Genomic DNA, 24,268 nt, shown 5'->3' with positions numbered 1-24,268 from the left:
GGCTTTCTAGTTATCATGTTGGTGTCTAGGACCTAGAACAAATATTATACCATACATCATTATTACAAGAAAAGAATTGCGAAGCTCCCAAAAAAATAATGTAGAATGTTTAAGCCTACCCTTCCCGCATGTTGCTAACCTGATTTACTCAGATTTCTAACACTCAAGGTGGTTTACTAGAATTCAGACATTCTTTCTCCACACTGCAGTGGGATGCTTTTAGTTTTAACTCATACCCAACAATACCAACAGTGTCTCAGAACACTGTACTCCCTAACAAAGACTTCTATACCATATGCTTCGGCGACACATCACTGTGCCACTTTGTTGAAGCCAGACAAAAGGGTCAACTTTGCTTAGCAAGAGACATACACTTTTAGAGAATGACCTCTCTCTCTGTCCATTTACTAGGACGATGCACTTTTTGTTTCATGGCTGTCCTCTTTTATTATCATTTTCAGGTCAAGAAACTTACCCTCTCCATGATAAGTAAAATAATGACCACTCTTGAACAACACTTTAAAATATTTAACATCAGTTATTTATCTCATTTGCAGTGTGTTGTATTCTGGGTTAAGAACTTTTAGTACTCATCTTTTTGTTTTTGCATTTTTTTTTGCACTTTCTGATTTATACTGATATTCTGGCAATGCCATTTTGTGTTCTGTTTTTTGGGTGATTGCTATAATTTTGAACCACCTTTATATGGCCATGACCATATTGTATGCCTGTTGCTGGTCATGAGACACATAGGGCACATGACATTTGTCTTACTTGTAAAAGAAGGCAGCACAAAACTTCTGTCACCCTACATTGGATCTTTTTGCTTTGTCACACATGCACATGACAGGGTCATGATCCGTGCATATATACAAACATTACCAAACGAAGGTTGTATATGCGGTGGTGTGCGCGTTCGCGTTCGGGTGGCGGTTGTATTGTGACCTGAAGTTTAGTTTACAGGTTGTGTTGTGTTGTTTGGGCGCCACCTACTGACTCTGGGAAGCCGCTGGTTTTGACTCTGGGGCACTGAGGCTCTGTGCGCGTGCGCTTTCGTTGCGTCTGGCCTGTGGCATCCGTGCATATATACAATCTTTGTTTAGTAATATAGATTTGGACCACCATCAAAATAAGGCCTAGTGGCTTAAGCATTGGATTTAGAACCTCAAGTTTACTGATTTCTTTCTTCACTTTTGACACGGTGTGTGATTTTGACCAAATCACTTAACCTGCTTGGGATATACTGTGTGATTGAAATAATTGCTTTAGACAAAAATAAAGGTTTGGGGACCGTCCCCATATATTGTCGGCGAGACAATAAGCAAAAAAAGATGTTGATTCAAAGTCTTGAATTACAGTGAATACATAATTGAGACAAAATGGCGTTTATATGTAAAAGAAAAAACATGTGACAGGAAATGGTTGGCAGTCTGGAAGCTTTACAGGAAGTGACGTCATCAGGGACGGCCGGAAGTGACGTCATCAGGGACGGCCGGAAGTGACGTCATCAGGGATGGCCGGAAGTGGCGTCATCGCGGCCATCTTGAAAACCCGAAAGTTGATTTATTATTTCCCGTCTTGGTTTCTGTTGGCAAAAAGAGTTCAGGTAAGCACCACGTGACAACCCCTCATCTCGCGATGTTTCACTCACCTTTAGGCTCTCTGACTGCCTCCTTATCTCACATGTGTGACATGACCCCCCCCTCAGCCCAGACCCCTCAGGTCGGGCGACCTGCACCGCAAGGTTGTGGACATGAGAGAGAGCATCTGCGTTGGCTTGCAAGGAACCCCTATGATAAATGACACTGAAACGATAAGGTTGTAACTCCAAAAACCACCTAGTGATGCGTGGGTTTGACTCACGATGAAGGGACATCCACTGCAAAGCGGCATGATCCGTCACCAGAGTAAACTCGCGTCCCAACAGATAGTATCTCAGAGCCGTAACAGCCCACTTGATCGCCAAGGCTTCCCGCTCCACCGCAGCATACCTGGTCTCTCGTTCCAGCAATTTCCGGCTAAGGTAAATCACGGGGTGTTCAGCACCATAGACGCACTGACTCAGCACGGCACCCAATCCTGTGGCCGATGCGTCGGTCTGGAGAATAAAAGGAATAGAAAAATCAGGAGATTTTAACACAGGTGCTGACGTTAGGGCCAACTTCAGGTCACAGAATGCTTTATCGACCGCATCGTCCCATACCACTTTCAAAGGTGCCCGTTTCTTTGTTAAATTAGATAAGGGCGAAGCAATTTCAGAGAAATGCGGTACAAAACGGCGATAGTAACCCGCTAACCCTAAAAATGCTTGAACCTGCCGCTTATTCATCGGATGGGGCCAATTCATGATGGCATCAATTTTATTACATTGTGGTCTGACAATGCCCCCCCCTACTACGTAGCCTAAATATCTGGCCTCTTTCAATCCAAAGAAACATTTCTTAGGATTAATACGAAGCCCAGCTGACGCTAGTGTGGAGAGCACTGCTTTAACCTGCCCTACATGATCCTTCCACGTGCCAGAATAGATGACAACATCATCCAGGTAGGCAGCACTATAGGAATTGTGGGGCCGTAGCAGTGTGTCTACCAGACATTGAAAAGTAGCCGGCACCCCGTGTAAACCAAAAGTAAGGACCCTGTATTGCCAATGTCCACTGGGTGTACTAAATGCGTTTTTTTCTTTAGCGGAGTCCGTTAAGGGAACTTGCCAATACCCTTTAGTCATGTCAAGAGTAGTTAGAAATCGAGCGTTCCCTAACCGATCAAGTAAATCATCTACTCGCGGCATGGGATACGCATCGACCTTAGAGACCTGATTAAGTTTGCGGAAGTCATTACAAAAACCTCCACGAACCATAAGGTTTAGAAATTAAGAAAATTGGACTAGACCAAGGGCTATAGCTTTCTTCGATAACCCCCAAGTCCAGCATTCGTCTAACTTCCAACTCAACTTCTGCTTTCTTTGCCTCCGGGAGCCTGTAAGGTCTTTCTCTGACAATCACACCAGGGTCTGTTATAATATCATGGACAATCAACGCAGTACGTCCAGGTGTCTCATCCACTACTTTGGGGACAGACAAGATAGCGCCCTCGAGATCTTGTCTTTGTTCAAATGTTAACTCGGGACCAAAATTTAAATGGGCACATGACGTGAAAAGAGAACAAGGTTGTCCAGAGACAAGATCAAGATTCCTGTCTTTCCATGGCTTTAATAAATTAATGTGGTAAACTCGTTCACGATTAGGTTATTTCACCAAATAGTACACGAGTCCTTTTCTCTCTTTTATTTCATACGGGCCTTGCCAATGTGCTAATAATTTTGAGTGGGAGGTTGGAACAAGCACCAGTACATGATCACCCGGGATAAACTCCCGAATGGTGGTGTTTCTATTATAATAACGAGACTGCGCTGCTTGTGCTTTAACCAAATTGTCTTTTAGAATAGGTCTAATTTTCTCTAGCCTATCGCGTAATTGCGCGATATATTCGAGAATATTTGAAGAAGGAAGGACCTCCTCTTTCCATCCTTCTTTTAACATATCCAAAAGACCTCTGGGTTGTCTTCCATACAATAACTCAAAAGGAGAGAAACCTGTAGAGGTCTGCGGGACTTCCCGGTAAGCAAACAAAACGAGAGGAAGTAACTGATCCCAGTTTCTTCCATCCTCGTTAACTACCTTACGTAACATCTTTTTTAACGTTTGATTAAAACGTTCTACCAGCCCGTCAGTTTGGGGATGATAGACCGACGTTTTCAGATGTTTTATTCGGAGTAATCTGGCTATTTCCCTGAACGTCTCCGAAGTGAAAGGAGTCCCTTGGTCTGTTAAAACCTCTTTGGGGATCCCAACACGAGCGAATATCCCTACTAATTCCCGTGCAATGTTTTTTGTATTAGCTGAACGCAATGGGACAGCTTCCGGGAAGCGAGTGGCATAATCGACTAACACCAAAATATATTTAAATCCTTGTAATGAGGGTTCTAATGGTCCTACAAGGTCGATGCCGACTCTTTCAAATGGGATATCAATAAGGGGAAGGGGAACAAGAGGAGCTTTTGTCCTTCTAGGAATCTGGCGAAATTGACACTCCGGACAAGAAGCGCAAAATCGTCGGACCTCCTCATTTATTCCCGGCCAGTAAAATCGGAGCTTTATTCTCTCTAAAGTTTTATCGGAGCCTAAATGGGCTCCTAGAAGGTGAGCATGTGCCAATTCACACACCTGTCGCCGAGAAGTGCGTGGTATTAGCAACGATGCTCGCACTTCACCCCCGTGCTCTGCCACTCTATATAATAAATCATTTTTTAGTACAAAGAACGGCATCGGTGGCATGGGATCTAGGGTTGTATAACCCTCGGTGGATACTATAGCATTCCTAGCAAATTTTAAGGAATCATCGTTCCATTGTTCTCTTTTAAATGAAGAAGGAGTTAATCTAAATTGTGAAGTTAAGGTTTGAATTGGGTCTGATGTGCCCTCAAGGGCGGGCATCTGCCTCCACGTCCTCCACGTTAGCTGTATTGGCTCCCGCAGAGGACGATGGGACATCGATTTCTTCGCACTGGGTGCTTGTATCAGTCCGTGCCACTAGGGGACATGGCGTGGAGGCAGTCGGAACAGTATTTTCCATGACTAAGCCTAAATTTCTCACTGGTACAGTTAGTTATGTTTTTACTGCTGTTAATTTTATTCAAGTCTCTTCCAAGTATAACTGGAAAAGGGGGTTCCGGTAATACAGCCATGTTCATATTTGTCATATTTTGATTTACTGTCACCACACATCTGGCTGTCTTATAATACCGGATATCCCCATGAATACATTTGACACTAGTTTTTAGTCTAGTCCACTGTTGCGGTAAAACAAAACGAGCTGCAACAATAGAAATGTTACTCCCGGAATCAAACATTGCCCTTACCTTTCTGCCATTGATAATAACTGCACCTGTATAAGGTGTCGGGGGGGCTCAGGAGCTGCCCCACGTGCCTGTTGGGTTCGGCGAGAGAACCGTTCTGATCGCCCCGATTTGTAAGCCGCCCAATGACGCTCTGCGATCTGGATCAGGGTGTCCATGTCTTCAAAACTATGTTTTCGGACCTGCTGGGCAATATGCTCTGGGAGGGGATGCACAAAGGTTTCACATGCGAGTAACTCGGCCATCTTATGGGAGTTATTAATGTCTGGCCGTAGCCATCGACATACCTTTCCCCAAGCTTCAAAGCCCTGGGTTCGTATTGGCCTCTCAGGGTCAAATTGCCACTCCCTCCATTCCCTTGCCTGCTGTTCCGATGATACGCCGTAGCGTTTAAAGACCTCGAGTTTTAGAGCGTCATAATTAGCAGCCTGCTCCTCGGTTAAATCATAGTAGGCTCTCTGCGCCGTTCCCTTCAGGTAGGGAGCCAGTTGGTATGCCCACTCCGACTTCGGCCATGCGTTCCGCTTAGCGGTACGCTCAAAAATCAAAAATTAAGTTTCGATGTCATCTGTTTCAGTAAGGGGGGTCAGTGCAATGGGAGGTGACTGAACGACCTCCGTTCGTACTCCCGCTGTAGCACGAGCTTCCGCCAATTGGGTCCTTGTCTCACCCATTTGAATTTTCAGGGTTTGAAGATCCCCCATGATGGTGTTCAATACCGTGCTTAGGTTCTGTTCTTCAGACATCTTCAAACAGGATTCTGCCAGGCTACGCCAATTGTGATTGAAATGATTGCTTTAGACAAAAATAAAGGTTTGGGGACCGTCCCCATATATTGTCGGCGAGACAATAAGCAAAAAAAGATGTTGATTCAAAGTCTTGAATTACAGTGAATACATAATTGAGACAAAATGGCGTTTATATGTAAAAGAAAAAACATGTGACAGGAAATGGTTGGCAGTCTGGAAGCTTTACAGGAAGTGACGTCTTCAGTGTTGGCCGGAAGTGACGTCATCGCGGCCATCTTGAAAACCCGAAAGTTGATTTATTATTTCCCGTCTTGGTTTCTGTTGGCAAAAAGAGTTCAGGTAAGCACCACGTGACAACCCCTCATCTTGCGATGTTTCACTCACCTTTAGGCTCTCTGACTGCCTCCTAATCTCACATGTGTGACAACTGTAATTGTAAAAACACACTAGAAACACTCGGACCTGTCGTCCTCATTGAAGCACCTCTCTTATCCTGACAGACATGCTGCATACAATACATTGCAGTAACAATTAGGACTAAAAGATTTAGCCAATGAACTGGAATTTAAATTAACAAAAAATCAGCAACCAGGAATATTTGTGCACTAAGATGACAAGCTCAAAATACAAGACACAACTTGAGACCAAACAACAATCACGAACGAAATACGAAAATGGGGAAAGATTAGCATTTATGAAAATGCCGCATGCAGGCAGTCAGTCAGTTTGCCCAGAAAGTTGGACAGTGCCAGATTCTAACATCTTGATAAATTTGCATGCCATAATAATTTCATAATGAGCTGCAGATGAGGATTTGTCCATTTTGCCACAGCACCACCTAAGAAATGAGCAGCAGTTAATCAAACCTTACGCATGCTGCCAGTGAAATGTGGAAGTAGCATGAATGTTTATATAGAAAAACAGATTTTTTAATCAAAACAAAACAAGTAAAAATTGTAAAACATAAGTTTTAATTGGTGTAAAAATCACTCAATTCCAGTTTGCACCAAAGGAATGTCCTTATTTTAAGTTATCTTAATCACTGAAGACAGAGGCTTTTTTTTAATAACCCTCCACTTCTGATGATCTCTGCATTTTACTCTTGAAAACAGAATGCTGAGACTATTCACTTACTTGGAAGCTTTCAAATTTTATTGTTATGTAACATTGAATCACAGTAGCTTTAATTTGACTTTTTGAACACTGATCAACAGAAAAAGATCTTTAATGTCAAAGTGAAAAGAGATCTTTGCAAAGTGTTCCAAATTAATTCTGAATATAAAACACATAATAATTGTTTGCATAAGTATTCTATATACTTTCTATAGGCAAAGAATCTGCCTAAAGAAAGTAAGATATATAGAAGTTGCTTTTTAGAGATGCTCACTTCTGTCTGTTATGAAATTAATAAAAACTAATTGCCTATCCATTTATGTTAATTATAGTTAATAAGTTAAAGACAAAAAACACTCATGTTTTTTCTTTGTATAATTTAGACTCGTAGGTTCAAGGAGAAGAATGGATGAACGGCACAGACGTATTTTGCAAAAGAATCGAGTTCAGTTGCTGAAGGAACTGGAGCCATCTTTGTTGTATGATGGTTTAATTGCTAAAGGAGTGTTCACGCAAGACATGATTGATGAAATTCAGGTAATGAAACCCTTAGTAGTCCTTTGCCTATTTTTTTTGTTGGTGTTTTTTATTAAACACAGGTGTGCCCTGTGATGGTCTGCCATTCTAGTCTTCTGCTTAATGCTTATAAGATAGAATCCGACTGTCCAAAGTTCCATCATTGGTCAGACAGATTCTAAAAAATTGATTATGTTCATAGTAACTCTTCACCTTGTCTGGGTAAAGGTGGAAAAAGATATCTTTTTTTAAGGTGCTTTAGTCAGTTTAGTGTTAGACAGATACAAAGGTAGTGGGAATACTGATCCAAATTTACCTCCAGACTGTTGGGCTTTACACTCCTCTACTGAAAAGTTTGCTATATAAAAATAAATCAAAATTGCATTAGGCTCCTGGGGCCAGATTCAATTCTCCAGATGGGATACTCAAATGAGAATGCATGTTTTGGTACAACCTGTTGAAAAGTGTGTGAAGAATAGCGTCAAAATCCTGCACTGCAAAAGCTATACCCACAGGGCTTCTTCCGAAAACACCCACCCTGTATTGCTCTAGTCCATGCATTTTAAACCACTGCTGGGATTTCAATGAGAGAGCAAAAACAAAAGACGTAATGATAACAGAAAATAAAAAGCTTAAGTTGCTGGTATCCATTCAGGAGCTCGGCAGCACAAGGTGACTGAGGCTTAACAATTAATTTGTACATTTTAATGAGCATTGTGATAATGAAGACAGACAGACATACACATATGTAAGAAGCCTGCAGCTTCTGGGCTCCACACATTTGAGTAGTGCCTGCTACGATATCTCAAATAACATAACAACAGCAAATAGAGTTTTCGATAAGCATTATGGTCTATGGATATACTACATGTTAAAGCACTTGTAGCTATTTTGTCATGGCATGTTTGCATTTCCAATTAGACAGTAATGTTAAATTTGTTTAGTTATTCATTTAAACATGCAGTCAGAAGGTGGATGTTGTGCAGCCTGTTATATGCGCATCAGCTGGTGTTGATTGGCAGATCTGTTGACTCGGACGTTTTGAGTACCGAAATCTTCATCTCCTTTGGTTCTTCATTATCAGTTCTTTAACGGCAGTCCTTTTAAAGGAGTGTGACGCACCATTTACTTCAAATGCATATTTTGCAGGTAATATTTTCATGAATATAGCTGTCAATTGCTTCAATCTTACATCGACTCCTACACTATCATCTTGACTCTGAATAACTGAGAGCACACACAGCACCTGCAACATCATTCACGTTTACCATTCATCCATTGATGTCTTTGAATGCCAGTGTATAATCTGATGGTACAGAAAGGTTATTCATTTGCAACAGGTTATGTTTATTTTCTAACAAATGCCATATTCTCTCTGCACATGTGACACACCTTTATATATCTCATTTAGAGACTTTTCGGCTGTGGATTGTTCATCGCAAGCACAGGCTTGCTCTCTGTCAGACCAGGTCATCAAGAGCACCTCTAATCTTTGCAGTTCAAAAATCACCACCTTCTAGACTGGAAATGTGACGCTCAGTGAACATCGAGTTTTAAACAAAATTCACTCGTTGTTGTCTCCAGATGTACATATTATATGTCTAGCTTCAGTGAAGCTAGATTTATATTTACTTCACATTGTGGCAGCAGTTTTAATTTAAGGTGCAATTGGAATTAGAAGATAGAAGTTGGAGAAGGCAAGCTAAGGTCACACCTGGGAGAACAGGAATCTAATAACAAAGCCCAGGATGTAAAAGATGAATTTGTAGGGACTGAACAGAGCAGGAGGTTTTAAAACAGAATAATTAATGTAACATAACCAAAATGAAAGATGTAATTTGTAGTAAGAGCTAGAAGAGTGTTCAAAACCAAAAATGATTTGAAATAAAGAAACAAGTAGAATGGCTTTAAGTTAATTGCCAAACTTGGACCACCAGGAATTGTGTGGACCTGTCAAACATGGACCACTTGGAATTGATGACCTTTATACCAACACAGGAATGATGTCATGCATAGTGCATTCCTGACTGTCCTTCCTAGCAACTGCCTGCCAACCAAGACAACACTGGTCACACAATGGTGGCGCCCGCAATGAAAACAAAATGGTGCCACAGGAGAATGTACTTTTTTTTTTTTAACATTGTCAAAAATGCCTCCAATAGAAAAATAAAAGTAATGGCTAGAATCCTTCCAGTGATTTTTAGAGACCGAGTGAAAACTATAGAATCATAAAAGCAAAAGTAAGATCGTGACAAACTTGAACTAAAGCATGAAATGTTTTAAAAGTGCTTTATATTTTGCCCACTTGATGGTGACAAAACTTATAAGAACAAATTGTAGGCCTTGATCATACATTGCATTGCAGATATATTTGAAATAAAAATATGGATGGGTCTGTATATATGATGTTAAAGTGAAGAAGAGATTAGCAACAGTTTTAAAGGACGTGTGCCCATAATTTAGCAGTGTTTTGCATTTTCTCCATTGGGTCTGAGTCATATACTGTCCTGTGAATCTATTTGAAACTGAGCTTGGCAAGATTTCCGTTTTCCTTTTTTATATTAAGGTGTAATTGTCACCTTGGATTCTCTCTGCCTTTAAGTTGCCAGATTCAACTGCTTGTGTCTTTTTTTTCCCCAACAGACTCAGGAAGGTACACATTAGGGAGTGGCTGCCTTTGTTCTCAACTGCCTGTGTCTTTTTTTTCCATCAAAATCTCAGGGGATTTTAAAACTACTATACAGCTCTGATCATACAGTGTAGCATCATACTAAAGTGAAATGTGCGGATGTCAAAGTCTCCAGCTAAAATCTACATACTAGAAAACAGCTGTACTTTTAATTATGCTGGGGTTAAAAATTGAAACACAGAGGTATTGATGTGCCATAAATATTGGCTCATGTATGGGACCATTTTGTATGACAAATTCATTGAATAAAAACAGAATTCTAATGTGAAAATAAACTGCTAATTTGGGTTATAATCAGAGAGCCCTAGGGCCTTCTTAATGGGGATGAACACCCCCAAATATAAGTCCCTCCACCCCTTAAGTCTCTTTACACACTAACATCTATATATGGCCTCATAGTGTTTGCACCTTTCTATGTCAAGAAACACATTTCTCTTATTATGTCATATTTTCTTGAGACCCGTTGTCTTGCTTTCTAAAGCAACAGGTTTTTAAAGGTAAATGGGAGCACTAACAGCAAAACTATGGGGTACAGCAAACCCTGATCCATACTAGTTCATTAAAAATGTTGCTTTTTTTTGACTTCAGAACAAATCAGTTCGCAGAGACTGCTCCCGGCAGCTGCTCACAGACCTTGAGGGTCGAGGAAGTCAAGCTTTCCATCTTTTCCTGGAGTGTCTCCGAGAAGCTGGCCAAAACCGTGTGGTTGACATTCTTTGCCAAAGAGGACAAATTCCTGTTCAGCCCCCTATCATTGAACCTTTGCCGGTCATAATTCCAAATACAACTCCACATGCTTGTAAGTGTTTGACATCTTATAAGAGATTACCTTAAAATTTGTATGTTTAGTGGACACATCAATTTTGTCCTTTTTTGTTTTTTACTCCGGTAGTCTGTGAAAGTGAATTACTTCAAGGTTCGGCTTGGTTGGTCCATGGAGTAAGAGTGGAAAATTAAAATAAACAAAACAAAAAACACTACCATTGAATCAGATAAGCTTATAGTTTTCACCCAAAAACTGGCGTGAGGTTTGAATAGAAGAGTTCCCTTTAGCATATGGGAATCCTGAAGCGACTCTAGGGAATCACACTGGTACTGCTGGTAAACAAGTTCCTCAAGGAACTATTGCAGATGGCGCAAAATTTCATTATGTGCTGCTTGAAACCCCACCATAAGGAAAGTGAAAATTATTGCTTTTTACATGGTGTATTTAAATGCATTGCTTTATGATAGTACCAGCTGTTCAAGACACTATATAAAATAAAGACTAACTATTTGCTTGTAATGGTGCCTAGTTGATTTTAATTGTTCCTTTTAGGTGATTTTTACTGACATTTGGACAAAGTAGGATATGTAATACAAGGGTTTATCTGAGGGTGCTTGCTAGTCAATTCTGTAGTTGTAGCTAGGATAAAAAAATAATACATTTTATAATGTAATACAAAGTATTTGCTATTTCACACAAACATATGCAAAGTAACCACAACTTAGTATGATTCGTTGAGTAAGCAACTCAGATTATTAACTAAGATTATTTCTGGTTTTTGTGGAGGTTTGGGTCCTCTGAACATGCAAGTCTCTGTTAAAGATGTTTTAGTAATCTGTTGTAGCAGGTGAAGTCTGCCGTGGCATTACTGCAGATGAAGCCAACAACAGTAACTCATAAGGAAGGCTGGTAGTTAAGACGAACTCTCCAGAGACAGAGGAGGAATCTTAATAATCCACTGGTCATCATGAGCAATAAGAATCAACCATTGCATGCTTTTCTGGCTTAACTGTAAGAGCACTGCATGATGTAATTTCTGTCAGCAGCCCCTTTACTCCGAGTTAGTCTTCTGCTGAGTTGCATTTATATTGATCATTTATTGTTTTACTAGTTGTGTTACCCATCTAAGATGGGATGAAATCTATGTAATCAGCGTAGCCCTCAGCTTTAACGTTTGCAGTGCACCATGCAATGCACATGCCTCTGTTATATATCATTTGGTATGGAATTTGTAAAAGTGATGTTAATGTCTGTGATGCAGCATCTGTTGGAATGACGAATGCAATGCACTTCATAACTAAAATGTTTGTGATGTTCCATCTTTTGGAATGATAGAAACATAGCAACTGGACAGACCGACAGACGTGTATGTTTTAGTGGAAAGAGCATTTTTTTGTAAGTTTTTGCTTGCACTTTATATTTAACTGCAACTATTTTTTAGAAATTTATGATTACTGTCGTTATCTTTTATGGGTCCTTATTTTTAGAATGACCATAATATTAACTAGTTAGTACAAGTGGAACTCCTTTATTGTTATTAGAGCTTTGCAACTCTTTGTGTCTATGTCATTTCAGTCTGTCCTGTGGGCCTACCAAATTAACAAGAGTTAGTTGCTAGTGGGACACATGACTTGCTTAAGACCATTTAATGGTACCATGGAAAAGTTAAAAGAATTGTTTCCTTGTTTCCTTTGTAATAAAGAGCAATTATTTATTTATTTTTTTTTATTTTTTTTTTTTTTACTTCATACTAGAACATAACCTAACCTGCAGTCCTCCTAAGATCAAGGTTCCAGCTTTAGCAGGTTGCATTACTGAATGTTTTTGACATGCAGAGGATGCCAGAGCTGTCATTCTTCTTTTTCCTATGATGTAATTGGTTACTGCAGTTTGCCTCACGCTCTGCAGATGTCTCTGCTTTGTTTTTCCTTTCTGCATGTCACCTTCTTGATCAGTTTGCCTATGCAGTTTGTAGTAAGAATAATAATGTGAACCCCAATAACTTTGCAGAACTTGTACCAGCAACATTTTTTGCTTCACTGACGCGTACCATGTTATAATCTTTCAGTTAAGATCAAGATTAATGGTCTAACCCCTGTGTTTCTTGAGTAATCTTTTGACAGGACACAACTCTTAGCATTTTATATATTTATATATATATATATATATATATAGATCTGCTATTGAAAGGCGCTGGGTGTCTTGTCAGATGAAAAAACTACATTTATATTTATAACAGATGCAAACAGTATGCAGCATCCCAGAGACAGTGAGCTGGCTTTTCAGTTAAGAAGCCCCTCCTTAGGTATTATGTTAATTTTTTTTTTCATGTTTGTTTTGCAGGGGAATTCAAGGACCGTCTAGACCGAGGGGATGCAACCACTGTCGTTAAGGGTGTTTCTTGTTCCCAAGATAAAACACCACTCCCTATTCAATGTAATTTTATTTTTTTAATTTTAATTCATGCTTGCAGTCATTCGAGATGTGTTTAAGTATGGAATGTTCCATAAAAATTCAAAGCTTTGTAGATTTGCTAGTGAGAAACCAGACCAATGCCTCAGAAAGCCACGTGTACATTTTGTATTCCTGCACAGCTAGAATCCACCTGCTTTCCCTTTCCTGCACGTTGATCGTTTAGCTGGTACATTGGTGGTTCTTTTATTTGTATGGAATGAGAAAGGATTTGTTGTGTTATTGATGAGAATTTTCTTTAGTGTAAGCATTTGATTGACTTTGTAGATTGAAATTGCTTGTGTGCAGTCATGTGGTGGCTCATGTACCTTCTAGAGGGCACTCTGTCTGTTAGGCAGCATTTGCTCATTCACTTGTGGCCAGATTCAGATGTTCATAGGCGTCAATACTTGATTGGTGAGGTATGGGTGACAAAATGTATGACACATGCATTGGAAACCATGAATGGTGTACTTCTAAAATTTTAACAGCCTTGTCTATTTCAAACCCTTTTTTTGGTTTTTAATGGTGTGGAGATAGAATAATGGTGAATTTTGACATGTGAATGAATGAAAACTTTTCCAATATTGTCAAAGGTGATATACCTTGGAATTTTTTCCGTCTTTTCTCCAGTTACACTGGAATTCCATTATAACGTATTGAAAACACAAATAATTGACTTTGTTTCATTTATGCTAGGCACAGAAGACCAGCACTTGCACCCTAAACCAAGCAGAGGAGTCCGTAGAAATAGCCTGCAGGTACGTTTCTTAATGCCATTTGTAATAAGATGCCATATATTTAACCGTGAATTTCACTCTGTAAAGTAATAAAAACCAAAAATTTCACAATACATGGTGCCTTGTAAAAAGTCTATCGAAACATTATAAAAAAAAAAAACTAGTGAAGCAAGCAGACCTATGGTCTTAAAATCAAATACAAATAAAAACTAAGTTAAAGATATGGAGCTGTTGATACTTCTGATGTTTTCTAAATTGTCATTTCTTTCAGTTCCTCAAAGTCATATGTATTCTGTTACATCTGGTGGCTCATCTAGAGCAAACAGAACTTTTATATTTTAGCAACACATTCTTTTGTTTTCAACATTAAAAAATAGAACTTGACACCGATCACATCACTGATAATTGTGCTAAGTAAAAGTTTTCAAAAAAACATTAGTATAAGGATGTAAAAGCAATGCTTTCATATGGTTGGAATTTTCAAGTATGTGACGATCTTCTCAATTGCTCCCATGCATTTCTGTGTATGAGGAGTTCTTGTATTCTGTATCCTGGAGTTTGTCTTGCATGTCTATGAGCCATTGTATTTGCCTACAGTTCATTTAATCTGTATCAGGGTTTCTTAAACATTTTTTTCTTGCACCCAATCTTACCCTTCTTAATGTCTTTGAGATCCAGTCCGTGTTGACCATAAGATCACTTGGAGAATCACCACCAACAGTCATATCAGAGGTTGTTCCCCCTTGGAGAATCACCATGTATTTCCCTTGGAGAATCGCTGGCAACAATCAAAGTCCTTTGAAAATTGATGCCGTCCCCTTGAAGAATTTCCGCCAACATCATAGCGTAGCAATATCAGTTTCTTTAGGGACTAAGACTTTAGGGACTTTTAAAACTCGACTTGATGGTTGTTTGGAAGAAATAAGTGGATAGGACTGGAGAGCTTTGTTGGACCGAATGGCCTGTTCTCGTCTAGATTGTTCTAATGTTCTAATTGCTTAAACGAGCGGAAGCAACCCATCGCTATACACTTCAAAAAACCACACGTGACCCATTCCCATTAAATATAACAGTGAGTCACGATCCTACATGACCCAACAGCTGCATCCTGTAAACCATATTTTAAGAAACAGTGCTCTGTTTTCAAGATTACTACTTTCTTGTGAATGTGGTTGAGAGTCTTGTCTGAGGCGTCATTTATTTACATAAGTTCAATCTTTGATGATCAATAAACAAAATACTTGCACTTGAATATGAATTTTGAACATGTTTGTACTGTGTCCTGGGAAATTATCAGTAGCTGAACTTGTAGTGACAATGCTTTTATTGCAGTGAACTTTTCTAGCCACCAGTAAAGTGGCCACCAGTTTGCCATGACCTGAAATTTTTTGATTTCTCTGAACATATCAGGCTATATTCAGGATTACTTCTTGCTTGTCTACGTGCTTCATTTTCTTGTCGTCTTATTGTTTTTCATTCTTCGTTACCTAATTGGCGTTTGTGATGTGGTGGGTGCTCAGTAGATGTAGCTGCTATTTTTCTTTCTGACATTATGGTGTTTATAACTTGATTTATCTACTACTTTGCTGTAAAGACATGACTATAAATCATGGTCACCAGGTTGTATGCTACCTCATTTTTTAAATTTTCAGAACATATCAGGTCATAATCCTTTGATTAAGACCAATAGCAGGGTTCTAGCCCCATGGCCATAGTGTCATAACTGACGCTCCCTCACAATGCAGGTAATGTGCCTCGTTCGGGACTCCATGAGCAACCGCTCATTCGACATAAAGTCAAACCAACGGTACCCAAGGATTTTCTGGAGAGACACAGTACCAAAGGAGTCCAGTCTTTGTCTCAGGTCACTGGATAGCAACCATATAGCAAGACAGGAAGCACCAGGACTCTAAAGACTTGGACCTTCGTCCTTTTGCATAGATATCGGGAGCGCTGCACACCCCTTTCCAGCGACCTCATGACCTCCTCATGCTCTCCCAAGTCATCTACTGACTTCATAGGAAGAGTCACCAGAGACATGAATGTCACTGCCAAGGTAAGTAAACCTCTCGACAAAGGTAGACACTCTCTCTGCAAATAGACACACTGCTGATGGCTGTGCCCAAGAGGTCATTAAAGGCCTGAATATTGGAATCTGATATCTGTTGTTTATTTTTAAGTATATAGGAAATCCATGTACAACAAGGAACGACTTGGGATGGGCTGGGCTGTCATTTGAGCTGCTATTTGCTTGTCCTTTTGCAACTTCAGTTTAGATCTTGCACTGGTGTGAAAAGTCTTTTCTGTGCCAAATGCATCTAGTGATGTTCATACTTCACATAACTCCTGCAGGCATTTGTATCTGTATGCAGTTGCATTTGTACCTGTTGAAATAGGGACCCATACTCACTTGTTCCTGCTGAGCTTTATACTCATATTTGATTACTGTGGTTTCATGCCCTTACGTGCCTACATCTGCTGCAGTGAATAGCAATACCAGACTTCACCCACTGCAGCTTGTTCCCATGAACACATCCTAAACTCGCAATTTTACTTGCTAACTTTTCCCACAGTTGGTCTTGTTTACCATTGAACAAAGCAGAATCTTTGTCACAGTAAAGCAGAAGTAGTTGTGCTCATATTTATTATATTTTGTTTCATACAATATTTTCCTTTTGCTTGCCCATGAGAAAGTAGAATGTATTATTATAAATATAGGGTACCACAGTGCAAGGCATTTTGACTTCCACATTTCCCTGACATGAACATTGACAGTTGCTGTATCGTGAACAGTGATAAGGGGGCTAATGTTTTTCTTGTCGTTTTTACTTGATTGCAGTCATTTTACATTTTTGTCACGTAGATTCTGCTGCAGTGATATGTGACTGAAATCACCAGGCATTTCACAGCAGTTAAGTTGTATGGTGCCATATGCATGGGTTTGTTTATCTGGGTCAACGTCTGATGACCAATTCACATTGTAATCATTACTGTTGTATTTAATTAATGGTTCAGTATTAGTTTTTTCAAAAGTGACTTTATAGCCCCTTGTTTACATTCCATTATGTTTTGTTTGAAGGCTCCACTCTACTCATGAATATTGATGAGTTACTTTAGAGTGGCAAAACATTTAACCCTTAAACTGCCACATATTTGGGGAGTTAATGTACCCCTGGATGGTAAATAGTTTTTTGCTACAATTCACCAAAAAAAAGTGAAATTTTAATGGAACATGTTTTTTCATGAAAAGAGCATCACAATTACCGTAACACTGATCATTTTACACACTGCCAATGAACTTTAAAAATTTTAAAAAACTACTGCAACAATCTATTATTTTATGTACAAGATGCAACTGATGACATTAATGAAATTCAGTAAATCACCAAGCCAACTGCGCTTGAACTGGCTGCACGCAAGCACACAGATGCCAACACTGATGCTTGCAGGCTAGTCAAGTGCTGGAGCTGAATCCCAGGGACAGTGATGCTGATTCGCTAGAGGGTGGCAGTGGCCCTGAGCTGGCTGCTCAACAAATGTATGGCACGGACTGATCAGCTCTGGTGTGCTGGCAAATTGCATTGGGAACCGAATATAGCGAGTTACGGCAATTTAAGGGTTAACACTATATGTTTTTTTGCAGCGTGCTACTATTTCCTCCAATAGATGGCAGCAGCATACTGCCCGAAGCGTTATTTAGGCTTAAAAATGCAAAGTGCATTATTCAATGTCACCTGGAGTTTGACTCTTGGTTAACCGAAAATACAGTACATAGAATTCTAAGCCCCAGTCATACTAGGGGTTAACGCCAAGGAGGTTAAATAAGGAGGTGATCAAAAAATAAATCAGGAAAACAAAAAATACTAGGAGTCACTCTGAGCTAGTCTCCATCTATCTGTAAATTGGCTGTCCAGTGGCTTACCTTTCTGTCCTCTGCCCATAAGAACTAAACACACCCTCTATCACCCTTCTCTCTAATATATACTTTGTCCACTTTTACTTCTGCTAATCAAGTTTTTGGTATTCATTGTCCTTCCAACTCCTAGTTTTAAACTTTAAACCACATCTTGAGGTCAGTTCTTGTCTGTGCTTTGGAATCGGATTTGGCTTTGGGGCATTTTTCCAATTTCTGCTTGGACACAAGATTAGAGTTACCATTGGCAGAATGTAGTGTATCTGTATGCTTCAGGCTTCTAGCATAAAGGGCTGGAGTCCATGTTAGCTTTACAGCTGCTTTCACTGTTTGAGAAAAGATGTTCCCTATATACTCTTCTGGAACATCAATTAACCAGGATCTAATGTTTTTGTTTATCTAGATGATAGTTATGCCTGCACAAAGCTTTGGAGCTGTGAGACAGTAGTGCTAACCCCTTTGCCACCATGCCATCCTTTCATTTATGCAACATCACATTAAATGACATTCTGACTTCTAGAACTATGGAGGAGTATCACATGCCTCTAGCCAGCCTTCTCTTTCATTTCCCCTTTCCTTCCGGTGCAGCTGACCTGTTTGTGGTCTTTAGTGCACCTATAAAGCATACTATCTGTCTGGTGGTACTCTTGCTTTTGTACCGAGAGAATGACATACATTCTCCATGCCAATGCACACTTTCCCATTTCTGCCTTTTACCAGGCTTTTATGTCCAATGCATGTCATGGCCAGACTTCCCCATACACAGATTTTTGTATTGTGAGCAGAATATTCAAATAATCTGGAGTTTTGGAACAAACAATTATTAGACAGTAGTAGAGGTTTGATGTTGTCTCAGTTTTGACTTGTCTGCACAATTATGATATTATGAAGTTCTAAAGAATGCAGTTATTTTCAGTTATTAGAGAAGTACATGTCAAGCTGAGAATTACCCCAAGAGCTTTATCATTGTTTAGCTACTCATTTGAAAACATTTTTTAAAATGAGGAGTACAATTAGCAGTGTAAAATTACACTCCAAGCTGTCTGTGACACACTAGACAAGGCTGTCACAGTCTTCAGCTAAAATGCAGAAGTTGTTATAAATGCACTTGAGCCCACCTGCGTCCAATGATAGTAGTTTCAGTGGTTTGTAATTCTCTTGGATAAAAAGTCAAGCTTTTTCTGTTGTTTTAACAGAATCCAACAGAACAAACAAAGTGCATGAACTCTAGGTATAGAGTCATCTGTGGGGTAAAATTATTGAAAAGCACACATTGGAGAAAGCACATAGAAGAAAATTCAAATGTATTTTAATACCTTTTTGGCAAGATGAAATCCATCATTATCGAACGTGAAATGCTTGTTATCACAAAAATATTGGCCTGATCAGATCAACCATCCCAAACACAGGAGCACAGGTTTCTGAAAATTGCAGAGAAAGGTAATTTTATCCATCCATCCATTCATTATCCAACCCGCTTTAAATCCTAATAATATCTAAAAAGAATTAGAGACGTTCTTATCTCATATTGAGGAAGACGGAAGCTTTTCAACAATCAACAGGCTTGTACTGAACACTTCTAGATGAAAGCCATGGCTGAAGAACAGCCGGAAGATGTGTTACGTAACCTTTTTAAATGTATTCTTCCATTCTTTTTCAAAATTTCTTCCTGCAAATCTGGGTCAGGTGAGGCTATAACATTATCCCAACTGCATTGGACGCAAGGCAGGTACCAATTGTGGATGAGGTGCCAGTTCATTGGAGGGCACAGCCACAGAAAGACATAACATAAATTTAAAATATTACATTAACTGAACATTATTGATGACATGGGAGGAAAGACTTTCAGAGCATGATAACCCTACACCAAGGGTATTGAACTCCACTGTTTGAGGTAAGCAGTGGGTTCAGGTTTTCACTCCAACCAGTTTTATAATTAGAAGTCAGGCCTAGTAGATTGTGAGACTTGGTGTTTAATTAAATTGCTTGTAAGTGCTCTCATTCTTCCAAACCAAATGTCTATCACACTGTAGAATTTTGTTTTATGACAACATTATGCATATGTACAAACCCAGAACAGATTTGTACCTCTTGGTCTTTTCCTTCTCTCTCATTTACTTCAAAGCAGGTTATTAACGCAGACACATCATGATGCATGTGCACAGGTTTAAATGGAAGCAAGTTAGTTGGAATGCTGGTGGCTGCTTTGTCATTTGCACCTCATTATTAACTGATGACTGGTTAAAAAAGTGGGCAACAAAACCTTATTGCAGCAGTTTAAAACTAAATTAGGTAATTAAGGGTTCTGAATCATAACAAATGAGCTAACTAAAACTAAGCCCAAAAAGCATTATTCTTTATAAGTAAATAATTAAAAATTTGGTGAAAGCAAAAACCTGAAGCCACTATGGACCTTCAGAACTGGAGTTGCGTACCCCTCTTAAATAAAGTTCTACAGAAACCCAGTTTGAGACTCTCAGGCGTCAGTACTAACCTCTGTGCCACCGTGCTGCCTAGTAATGTTAAGAACAGCATGTGAGTAATTTATATTCAAATTAGATTTCCCTAATTATCAGTGCTTACCACCGGCGTTTATTAACTGGAGGATTTATGGCTGCAGATGTTTTCAGTTAAACTGAAAGAAGTTTACAAACTTTGCCAACTCTCATTAATTGTGCCATATGCAGATAAATCTTTTCCTGAGCTGTTGTTTTAATCATTTCTAAATGTGAAAAATGCTTTTAGCCCTGCTGTTGGAGGCTGGGAGAGTTGATTTAATGTGAAAATGAAGTAATACGTTATGTGTATATAGCATGGTTTATATTTCTACTCCAGTGTAACGGTCACTGACCTGTGATTGTGGTTGTAATGTCAGCTGCTTAGCAAGAAACAAGATATTGTTGATGAGGTCCCAATGCATTATTTGCATTATCATTATATGCATTATCCCAATGCATTTGTTGTCAATTAAAACCTTTGGTTAATGACTTTTTATCACTATTCGACTCATTTGATTTTATCCAGCATATTAATATGCCAACGCACTCTCTCACTCATACCCTTGATCTCCTTCTTTCACGTGATATTTCAGTTAATAATATTGATTTATGTGATGTTTCTTTTACTGATCACTTTTCTATAATGATGGATTTGAATATTACTGTTGATATTCCTACTACTAGTTGTGCCCCATGCTGTTCTCACTTTTTGAATTCTTCTGTTATATCCGATTTTAAAACCATATTCTCTAGTCTTGATGTACATGTCCAATATGATGGTATCAGTGATTCTGTTTTAGAATTTAATTCTTCATGTAAAATGGTTTTAGACTCAATTGCTCCACTCAAGATGTGCTGTAACAAGAGAAGACCTGCTCCCTGGCTAAATGAAACTATGTGACCGCTACGCTGCGCCTGTCGTAATGAAGAACGGCGTTGGAAAAAAGATAGACTGATTGTTTCTAAAAAAATTTTTAGGATTTCTCTATTCAACTTCCTGGTTTCTTTTTCATATTTCCATAATGACATTTAATGACACCTTGTCTTTTGTGTTTCCATAATGTTTGGGACAAAGACATTTTTCATTGATTTACACCTCTGCTCCACAGTTTAAAATTACACATCAAACATTTCAGGTGTGATTAAAGACTTTCATTTAAGGGTATTTTGCATACATTTCAGATTCACCGTGTAGAAATGACAACACATTTTGCACATGGTCCTGGTCCCCCCATTTCAGGGCACCGTAATGTTTGTGAAGATTGGTGTCTAAGGTGTTGGTGATTCCTCAGGTGGATTTCGTAGTTTCATAATATGCTTCAGCTTGCTTCCAACCCTTGGCAGTCTGAATTTGCCATTGTTCAACATGTGCACATGCATTGTGTCAATGAAAGACAAAAAAGCCATTATGAGACTGAAAAACAAGAATACAACTATTAGAAGCATTGATAAAACCTTTGGATTGCCTAAATCCCCTGTATGGAATATCATTAAGAAGAAATTGCACACTGATGAGCTCAGTAATCACAAAGAAACTGGTAGACCTCCACTGCTAATGACAGAAGAATCCTCACTATGGTAATGAAAATCCCCAAACACTTGTCCAACAGATCAGAAACAGTTTTGGGGGGCAGAAATACAGAGTACACACTGCAAGATGCAAACCACTAGTTAGCCACAAACAGGATGACCAGATTACAGTTTGTGGAAAAGGACTTAAAATAACCTGCAGAATTCTGGATAAAGGTCTTGTGGATAGATGAGACAAAGATGAACCTGCATCAGAGTGATGGCAAGAGCAAAGTGTGCTTTGGATCATTTAAATGATTTGCTATTTAAGACTCAAAGCCTTTAAATCATGGGTGAGCAAAGTTGGGATTTGAGGGCCACAGTGGCTTCAGGTTTTCAGATTTTCAGGTTTTTGTTCCAACTCAGTTGCTTCATGAGAAATTACTAATTTGTCTGCTTCATTTTAGCTGTCTCGCTTGTTAAGATTTTGAATCCTTCATTGCTTATTTTAGTTGAAAACATGTGCATTCACCATGTTAATTGTTTCTTATTATCAATAAGAAGCAAATGACAAAGGAACCAGCAGTCCTCCATCTAGCTTGTCTTCATAGGATTTAAATAATTAAAAAGGATCATTAGAAAGGAAGAAATATGTGATGTAAGGAAGGCCTGAAATGACAGAGTTAAAGCACTAACAACTCATGATATTAAACAAGATCTGTTATTGACAAGGATTGATTTCAAATTAAGCAACTGGATTGGAACAAAAAACCTGCTGCCACTGTGGCCCTCCAGGACCAACATTGATCACTCTTGTTTTGGACATTTTAATAAGACTAGCAGTAATAGCACGTCCTGCCATTTAAACGCAAAGAAAGGATCAGAAAATGGCTAAGTAAGTTTTACACTTACCTGCTTCTACAGTATGTGTACTGTACATGTAACATGTATGTTGTAATGCTTGTTGTATGTTTAACATTAAACATATTTAAGCAGAAAATGCTTCACTATATGCAATATTCTGAGTAAACATTCAAAAATTAGTTTTCCTTGCTTTTCTATATCAAGAAATTTAGCTCTCAACATCACTCTAGACCGGTGCTTCTCAAATAGTGGCTCCATCAAGGGGGGCATGTTTGACCTCGGGGAACATGCTTTTTTATTTTTATTTTAAATTTTTTTTGAATTTAGAATACACTTTAAATCTTTTCTGTTACATTTAATAAAGCTATTCTTTGTTGTAAATTGGTCCATATTTCTTTCTTTTTTTATTCTCTTATACGTTAATAAGGATACAGTGTTATGCAGAGGTGTACTTATAACAATTTTATAGACAAATGATACTATTTATAGTCGTAGGCGAGTTGTTTTCTTCTTCCTAGGGGAGGCATGACAGAAAATAATTGAGAAGCACTGCTCTACACCAACTAACATATGCTTGGTCATGTGTTAAAGGTGGCAACAGTAAGTAATGTATCAAAATGTAATAATGTATTTCCGTGCAATGGGGATAGAGAAAATAGGACATGAGCTTCAATGCCAAAATGTAGTATGAAAATGAATGCAGTAATAAACATATATATTTGCATCATCCTTAAAATCTGTATTCTTTACATGGTTCGTCCAAATTACAGTTTCTCTTGTACTATATGTTTATTGGCAGTACATATTCATTGCATTCATTCCTGCCCATTGTACATGTCATTTATTTCCGCATGTTGCGTTGCTTCATGCTATTCACTGCTTGGGAAAATACATACAAGATTCAAATTGGTGAAGTCTAAAGTGTAACCTGAGAACCATAAATAGATATAAGGAAGTTAAGATACTGAGGCAAAGCTTATGACTTATTTTGCACAACATTTGGTGAGTCTCTATTGCCCACTGGCCCTTAATGCAGAAATTCGACTGATAAACATATGAAATAAGAGCAGACTGCTGTTTGTGTCCCCATACCTGGGTTAACCGACACCCAATCCCAGCTAGCTCTCCTCCAAGCATTCCAGCATCCTTATCCTTCTGGTTGGAGTGTTGATATGAAATAATGCATATCTGGCTATAAGACTATCTTAAGAGCCATGTCTGGAGATATGCTGCTTTTTTGGTATTTAAACCAAGTATCACAGCCTGATAGATTTTCTTAGACTGGTGAATTTTTCTAATGAGTAAATTATAACCATAAAATGTTTGGAAATGGTTGAAGACAGGGTAGTCCTTGCAATCTTCCACAGTGATCATAATGGTAGTTTTGCCAGGTTAATGTGCCTTATCTTGATCAGTTGTGGAGGTGGACTCTAAGTCCATGTATTGTGTACTCTGTCCTTTGTCTATTGCGTGTATCATTTCTTCTAAATAGTGCATAACATTTGCCAATATTAAATCCTCCTTTAGAAAATTTGACTAATA

The 24,268-nt window shown here is 38.9% G+C and overlaps 1 protein-coding gene across 1 annotated transcript in view; it reads left to right on the top strand.

Moving 5' to 3' along the window:
* The window catches only part of casp9 (caspase 9, apoptosis-related cysteine peptidase), a 52,012-nt gene that overhangs the window by 13,169 nt on the left and 14,575 nt on the right, over positions 1 to 24,268 (top strand). Inside the window, exons 2-5 of the mRNA XM_039755781.1 lie at positions 7,164 to 7,317; positions 10,574 to 10,784; positions 13,095 to 13,187; positions 13,902 to 13,963. Coding sequence (XP_039611715.1) covers positions 7,186 to 7,317; positions 10,574 to 10,784; positions 13,095 to 13,187; positions 13,902 to 13,963 — 498 coding nt within the window. The 5' untranslated portion in view covers positions 7,164 to 7,185. The remainder of the gene's footprint in view (positions 1 to 7,163; positions 7,318 to 10,573; positions 10,785 to 13,094; positions 13,188 to 13,901; positions 13,964 to 24,268) is intronic.

The sequence above is a fragment of the Polypterus senegalus genome, chromosome 6, assembly GCF_016835505.1.
Source record: "Polypterus senegalus isolate Bchr_013 chromosome 6, ASM1683550v1, whole genome shotgun sequence".
Taxonomy (NCBI): Eukaryota; Metazoa; Chordata; class Cladistia; order Polypteriformes; family Polypteridae; genus Polypterus; species Polypterus senegalus.
The sequence above is the reverse complement of the archived record's forward strand: the minus strand, read 5'-3'. Positions and strand labels throughout refer to the sequence as shown.